This window comes from Acinonyx jubatus, chromosome E2 (assembly GCF_027475565.1).
Source record: "Acinonyx jubatus isolate Ajub_Pintada_27869175 chromosome E2, VMU_Ajub_asm_v1.0, whole genome shotgun sequence".
In the NCBI taxonomy this organism is placed as follows: domain Eukaryota; kingdom Metazoa; phylum Chordata; class Mammalia; order Carnivora; family Felidae; genus Acinonyx; species Acinonyx jubatus.
The window spans coordinates 19,151,505-19,158,662 of record NC_069396.1 but is presented as its reverse complement, the minus strand read 5'-3'; the positions used below and the strand labels follow the sequence as shown (position 1 = coordinate 19,158,662).

General features: G+C 56.7%; 1 protein-coding gene across 2 annotated transcripts; it reads right to left on the bottom strand.

Annotated features, from left to right (window-relative positions):
* Positions 1-1,336: 1,336 nt before the first annotated feature.
* On the bottom strand, positions 1,337-4,671 carry RRAD (RRAD, Ras related glycolysis inhibitor and calcium channel regulator). Of its 2 annotated transcripts, none has more exons than XM_027075925.2 (5): positions 4,519-4,671; positions 3,896-4,286; positions 3,171-3,244; positions 2,833-3,037; positions 1,337-1,988 (listed from the first exon to the last, which is right to left on the bottom strand). In XM_027075925.2, the coding sequence occupies exons 2-5, from the start codon at positions 4,269-4,271 to the stop codon at positions 1,711-1,713; spliced, it is 933 nt and encodes a 310-aa protein (XP_026931726.1). In that variant the 5' UTR covers positions 4,272-4,286; positions 4,519-4,671; the 3' UTR covers positions 1,337-1,710. The 2 variants fall into 2 exon arrangements, with proteins under 2 accessions (XP_026931726.1, XP_026931727.1); XM_027075926.2 differs by having other exon boundaries at positions 4,523-4,669.
* Between the last annotated feature and the right edge of the window lie 2,487 nt (positions 4,672-7,158).

The following is a 7,158-nucleotide window of genomic DNA, read 5'->3' as shown; positions in this document are numbered from 1 at the left end:
GAGCGCATACCTTCACTATTACCCTAACTCCCTTCTGAAGGGGCATTGTTCCCATGTCACTTACTGGGGCACAGAGATGCTGAGTGGGTTGCCCAGGGTCACAAAGCTAATAAGTAGCAGAGCCAGGAAGGCCTGGATTTTTCTTCAGGCCTCAGGACCTTCACTTGCTTTGAGAAAACCATGCCTTCCACATGCCTCTAAGTATGTTGCAGGCTAGGAGTGGGGAGCGGCAAAGCTCTGTGCACTTAACATTGCCCTGGGGAGCACGTGCGTCAGCCAAGATGGGTTCTGCACACTGCAGGTTGTGCACGTTGAACAACTGCCAATGAACAACTCACACCTTCTGCCAATGAACAACTGCAGTGTTCTAACCAGGTTGCAAGAGCACCTAGGAGTCTGTGGAATAAATAAATTGAACCAATGAAGGAACTGTATGGACCCTTGACCAAGCCTCGCCCTAGGCTGCCTTTGGGCTCTGGAGACCAGCAGACTAGTATACCAGTCCCCACTCAGCCACTTCTACCTGTGTGACCTCAGGCAACGGCTGCAGTTCCCCATCTATAATTGCCAAATGGAGATACTCATTCCTGAAACAATGTAGGTAAAGTCCCAGCAGTCACCTGTGCCTGGTGTGGGTGGTGGGGAGACAGGCACACTGCCAGCTATCAGCGAACAGGCACACGTTCCCACACCAATGCAAGGCCTCTCATTCCGGGCAGGGAGGGTTCCAGGGAGCTGTTCCTGCCAACACCACATTAGCCAGTGCAAGCTTGGGATGCTCTGGCCTGGCCCCTCCCAGAGGAGAGAAGAGTGAGGCCCTCCCTTTCTCAGTATCCCAGCCTCAGACACTAGCCTCCTTTCCCAGCCAGGGAGTCTCAGAAGTCTTCCACAGCTACCCCACTTAAGCAACTTTCCAGCCACTCTCAGCAGGGAGCAGGACGGAGACACCAGCCCAGGACCCAGCCAGACCCAGGGCTCTTGTTTGCCCATGAGACCTGGGGCAGGGCATGGTACCTCAGACAGCCTCAGTTTCCCTGACCCACAGTGGAGAGATTGAACCTTTAATCAGCTGGGCATTGCTAGGCCCCAGTGCAAGAGAAAAATCTGGATAACAAGCTGGGAGGGGCTATTATCTCCTCCTGCTGCTTGGATCCCCAACCAGGCCACAACCACACCTGCCCCTCTGATTCAGCTGAATATATCAGAGCTCAAATATTAGGATAATCAAGGCCACACACCAGGGAAGGGCAGTGAGGCCCTATCCCTTAACCTCAGGAACACTTCCTCCTTCTACAACCCCCTACTGGGAGGAAATACAGAGTTAACAGCCCTGATCTATCAGGAAATAGTCTTTATTACAAAAATTTGCATGTAAACAAATAACCACTGCACTGAACAGCCTCCCTCCAGAGCATGCACACCCCAAGTGTGGAGAAAGATAGAGTCCTTTCCTCACACAGAGGCCTGCCCCAGGAGCTGGGCTCAGGCTGCTGCTTGGAACACACACTGGCCTGTACACACATTCCTGTGGGCCCAGCCCTTGATGGTCACTGGGAGCTGCCTCCCTGGGCAGCACTGTCTGTCTGTCCGTGACCATGAGGTGGGGTATGCCCAGAGTCCAAGCCAGCCCTGAGGCACCTAGGGCAGTTGGCTGGGCCAGCCCACCAATCCACCCACGTGTATGCACAACACAGTATGTGCCTGTGGAGTCTAGAGCACGGAGAGATCGTGGCAGGACTTGGACTTGGCGCGAAAGGCCATCTTGCGGCTGTTGCGTGCTACAATGCGGCCCAAGAAACGCTTTGCCTTCTTGCCAAGGCTCTCTCGCCGCCGGGTACCCGCCTGTCGACGTGCATTGGCCTCTTTGCTGTCCCTGCGCAGGCGTATCTGGCGCACGACACCCTCAAACAGGGCCTGGACATTGTGGTGCAGCGCTGCTGAGGTCTCAATAAACTTGCAGTCGAAGACCACGGCACACGCCCGGCCCTCTGGTGAGGAAAGGCACATTCTGGTTAAACAAAGCGTGGGTAGGTGAGAAGTCCACTCAAATCCTGGTCACCCCATTGCAGCTGCCACTCAGGAATCTCAGGGTCAGGGAAGGGGGATCCCTGGGTGGTTCCCAGAAACATAGAACGTAGCTCCTGTACAGAGGATCCAGGGCATTGCTGGGTCACCCAACTGGTAGAATGTGCCCACGTTTAAGGAGTTCACAAAGGCCCACAAAAGGAAACTCATTTATTGAAATAATTTGAAGTCGGATATTAAAATAGAAATGCTACAGTACTCAACACAAGAGAAGGAGAACCTTGTTGAGCAGCTTAGTGCTTCATGGTTTGGTGTTATATACCAGTGAAACTAGAAGGAGAATGTCACCAAGTCACTGCTAGGTTCCTCTGAGGGGCTCAGTTCTGGGGGGTCACAGAGGAGAATGCTGAGCCCAAGAGGGGAGAATCCTCCCCAGGCACAAGCCCATGCCAAGACTGGCCCCGGCCCCAAATCCACTCTGTGACCTCCTATCCCAGTTCTCTGTGCTCTCCTCACCCATTGTCTGTCAGGCCAGGGCCAAAAGGGACAGGAGACGAGGACCCTGTGGTGGCCCAGCTCAGTGCACAGCAGCTTCCACCTCCCCTCGTGCGTTTGGTCCTTTCCCCAGCCCTCTTGGACCTTTGAGAGTCCAGTGGGAGGGTAGCAGTTTTCTCTCTCTCCCCCTCAAGTTTTTTTCCTGAACATTTTTAGCCACTCATGATCCCCAGGGACTTGAGCTGAGCCAAGACTGAATGGACCACAGCCCAGTTAGGATGTCCCTCCCTTTCCGACCCGCTCCCTGCTCACCATCCAAGGAGACCTCTCGAGAGCGCACCAGGTCGCTCTTGTTGCCCACTAGGATAATGGGCACGTCGTCCGTCTGCCGTGCCCGCCGCAGCTGGACTCGCAGCTCTGAGGCCTTCTCGAAGCTTTCCTTATCTGTCACTGAGTACACGATGACGTATGCATCGCCCATAGCCATGCAATGACCAGGTAGCCAGCGGCCACTATCCTGGGGAACACATATATACACATATCTACCCAATAATTCTCATGCCCCCAGGCTACAAGGCTGCCACTATCAGCAGGCCTCTATCCCCTGGGTCACGCTCCCACCCTGCCCTGGGTCTCAGCCTGCAGCCTACCTGCTCCCAGATGTCATAGACCATGAGTGATGCCTCCTCTCCATCCACTATGATGGACCGATCATATGTGTGCCCTAGGAAGGAGACTAGTAGTCAGGTTACCTGCTGGCTGCAAGAAGCCACCCTCCCACACCATGTGCCAGGTTTACTGTTCTGGCCACCCCTTCCAACTCCACTCCAGAGCCCCCCTAACCTTTCCCTCCACTTACGGCCACTATGTGACAACAGAAATAACAGGGCTGGGAAGTGGGAAGTAGAGGGCATGGGGGGCCTTCCTGATCCTCACCTAGACACCTCTTCCCCAAGCTACCAATGTCCTGGGTGGCCAATCCTGATGTCTTGGCCCCAAGGTAGCTCCGACCACAGTGGCCTGAGTTAAAATAGTGACTGTCATATTCTTAGAGCCTTTGTCACCCAGGGCTCTCTCCTAGAAACTCCCTCTGGTTGTGTTCCTGTCAGCCCTGGCAGGGAGAGATGTCCCATTCCTATCCTAAGAGTTGTCTCAGGTATGGGTCTTCTACTCCGGGCATCTCTCCCTCTAGCAAGAGCTGGAGGTCCCCTCTCTCTTAATTTCCCCAACCATGAAACGGGTCAGTAGAAGCATGGTTCTGAAAATGCCTTCAGAATCCCACGGTATATGCGGCTTTTAATCCAGTTCCCCAGCCCTGTAGCCCTCAGTCCCAACCCTGGCATCTCCCCTCCCTTGAATAGTCCCAGCCCCTCACCTGCGGCCTCTGCTTCAGGCCCATCCTCTACACCACCGAAGATTCGCGCCAGAGCGCTCTTGCCCACGCCAGGCGCCCCCAGCAGCAGCACCTTGTAGACGCTCTCGTCTGAGTCACTGCCCCCTGAGCTGAGCGACTCGGAGGAGCCCTCGTGCCATTCGAGCGTCGCACTCTGGGCCCCGGTCCCGGTCCCGGTCCCGGCCGCTGCCAGAGCGCCCGGAGCCAGCGCCGCCTGCAGGTCCCGCTCGTCCACCGGCATGCTTCGGCGGTGCAGCGCGGGGGCCGGGCCCCAGGGTGTGCTGCCCCGACGGCGCTCGCGCTCCCGGCCCCCGCCGCGGTTCCCGCCCGCTCCGCTGCCGCCGCCATTCAGAGTCATCGCGCCCGACGCCGTCTAGGGAACGGGAGTGGGGAAGGCAGGGTAAGCCGTGGTGTACAGGGTGTGGGAGGCCGGACCCCTGGCGCGCCTGCCCTATCCCCGGCTCAGGCAGGACGCTGGAGCCGAGGACCTGCCGCAATCCCCTCTCGGCCGTGAAGGCGCTCTGACTCTGAGCCACTCTCCCGACTTGTCCATCCGCACCCCGGACGGTGCGACCACCCGCACCCTGCTACACCAGGACACTCACCCACCCGCACACGGACACGGTCAGAACTAGGTTCCAGGCCCCGATACAGTCCACTCGCAGACCCTGGCTCGGACACCCGACGCTGCTGCAGCCTTCGCCTCCCCAGTCCGCTCTGGGCCCCGGGCTCCAGAGCTGTCTATTTAAGCGTCTGCCCGCCCCCGCCCCCGCCCCCACCCCCCGCGCTCGCCCACGTCCCCGCTGCGGGGGCTGACGTGTCCGTCCCCTCCCCCTCGGGGGAATCCCCCACCCGCTCCCAGGACCTCGCACCCACTGAGACCCCGCCCCACCAGACTGGGCAGACAAAGCCTGGGTCTGAGCGTTTGTGGTGGGAGGCAGGGAAGGAGGCAGAAGGAATGGGGGTAGGTTGAATGGTGCGGGGAAGGGGTTTGAAGTTGGGGATACCATCGTGGGTGGGGGTCAAGGGGGAAAACCGGAAGGGCCCACTGTGCCAACTCCCCTCTGGGGAAAAATTAGTTCTGGCCCTTTAACAGTGAATTCTCCCTTTGCTCTCCCCCAGCCCTGGCCTGTTGCCCAAACAAGCAGACCAATACAGGCTGGAAAGACTTGACCCTTCTCTGCTCAGGACACCCACTCCCCACCCTCCCATATCTGAGCTAAAACATAAGGGTCCTAAATCTGGACCTCTGGTCTTAGCACCAAGTCCTCTCTACTCCCCTCCCTGTCCTGGGGAGCTGAAGGTTCTACCTGATGCGCCTCCCCTTCAGGGTGTGGGCTAGTGTCAAAATGTGAGCCCCTGGGGGCACATGGAGAGCTGTTTGGGGGAGGGAGTCAGGGAAGGGAGGTGCTCTGGCAGTGCTTTGCAGGTAGAGGTGCATACTTGATTCTGGGGGAAGGAATACAAGCCCAGAGAAGGGAAAGGATGAACTCAGCACCACCTCACCTCCCAGCACCCTCCAGATAGCTGCCAACAACTCTGCTAAAAATACCTGGCCCTGGCCCTTCTGCTCCTGGCCTTTCGTTCCTGGTCGTTCTGCTCCTAGGCTGGAGGTTGCCCAAAGTTGGGGAAATCCTGCAGATAGGTGTCAGATGGCGGCAAGAGTGGATGGGGTGGGTGGGACTGGACCAGAGTCAGGGCTGAATCCAGCCACTTTAAGTCTTCAATGGCTCTCTCCTTCCCTCTAGCCCCATAAGGACCTACTGTTCAGGGCATATAACAGGATCTGGAAGTTCAGACTCCCATCTAGGAGGGGCAAGGGGTAGAGCACCCTTGGGGCAGGGCTGGGGGGATGGAATTAGCCACCACTTGGTGCCACCACTGCCCAGAGCTCACCCCCTCCTTAGACCTAGGGTGGGGGCCAGGGCAGAGGGGAGATGTCATGGGGAAGCTTGGTTTCTAGACCTGGCTCTGCCTCCAGACTCCTGGGTCTTGCTTCCTCTCCCAGCCTCAGGGTGCCCAGCTATAAAATGATCTGTTGCCCCCTTGCTCATGTCTAGGGTGTATGAGATTGGGAGCAGGCCGGCTATGAGGTACTTTGTGACCGGGATCTGCTATCAGACTCTGACCTTTGATTGTAATGAGTGTAGCTGGGGTGGGGGCACGCATTCAGGGTTCAGGTGACATCACGGATGGATGGATCCTAGTGGGCTGTTGTAGGTTGCCATGGAGACCTGGGTGGGGTTCTCTGGCTGCTGTATTAGTTCCCTTGGCAACATGGAAGAGGGCCTTGGAGTGAGGAGGGCCTGGCTAAGTAAGTAAGAGAGGGTTTGTGAGGGCCTCTCTGATCTTGAGGTCCTCAAAGTAGGCAAGGGCTAGACTGAGGGGTGGCCTGCCCACTTGTGTCTTTCCCATGGTCCTGGGGTCTTGGAGGCCTTGGCAACCCTATACTGGCTCTGGCTTCCTGGATGAGGTCCAGTGGCAAGAGGGAGTTGTGGTTTGAACCTCCCGTCAGGATGCAAGTCTCAAGAGCCAGCAAAACACTTCCCATCAGGAATCCTGGATGGACTGCTTATGGCACTCCTACCCACCTCACACATGACCTTGCCACTGAAAATAACCCCTGCATGTCCAGCACAGGGTAGGTATGTGGGGGTAGCTGTGACCCTTCCCAGCAGGGAGCCATGCAAGGAATTAGGGCTGGGTTTCCCCTCAAGTAATCTGAACTCTTGACTTCAGCAGTGTTTCTTCATTGCCAAGGGAACTGCATCCACATTAGGCCAGTCAGGCCCCAAGCATTCCCCCAACAGGCCAGACACACCACAAGCCGAGGTATGGCCAGGGGCCCCAGGAACCAAGAGCAGGACATGACTCTGAGACACCCCCACTCCCACCTCCTGGTCCTCTCAGCTCTCTGGACTGAGTTTGGCTGCCCAGAAGGAGCAAACTGAGTCTGGAACACACCTAAGACAGCCCAGACTTCAAATCTCAGCTCTGCCACTTGCTAGCTATTTCACCTCTGTTCATTTATCTTGAGTGAGCCTCAGCTTCCTCCATGTAGAACAGGGATAATGTCTTCATGGGTGTTGTTATAAGATATAAATAACGTGAAATGCAAAAGTAAAGTGGTTGGCATAGGTCTGGCATGTAGTCGTATCTCAATAGGAACACTTTTACCATTCTTGTGTGGACAGGACAGGTTGAGTAAATCTGTGGCCCTCTCCTGCTTGTTCTTTCTTGCTTCT

Excerpts from the sequence above, each read along its gene's own strand:
- RRAD (XM_027075925.2), bottom strand. The coding sequence starts at position 4,271 with ATGACTCTGAATGGCGGCGGCAGCGGAGCGGGCGGGAACCGCGGCGGG. Across the intron at positions 3,038-3,170 it reads TCTATGACATCTGGGAGCAG|GATAGTGGCCGCTGGCTACC; the intron begins GTAGGCTGCAGG and ends TGTGTTCCCCAG. Across the intron at positions 1,989-2,832 it reads TCGAGAGGTCTCCTTGGATG|AGGGCCGGGCGTGTGCCGTG; the intron begins GTGAGCAGGGAG and ends TTTCCTCACCAG.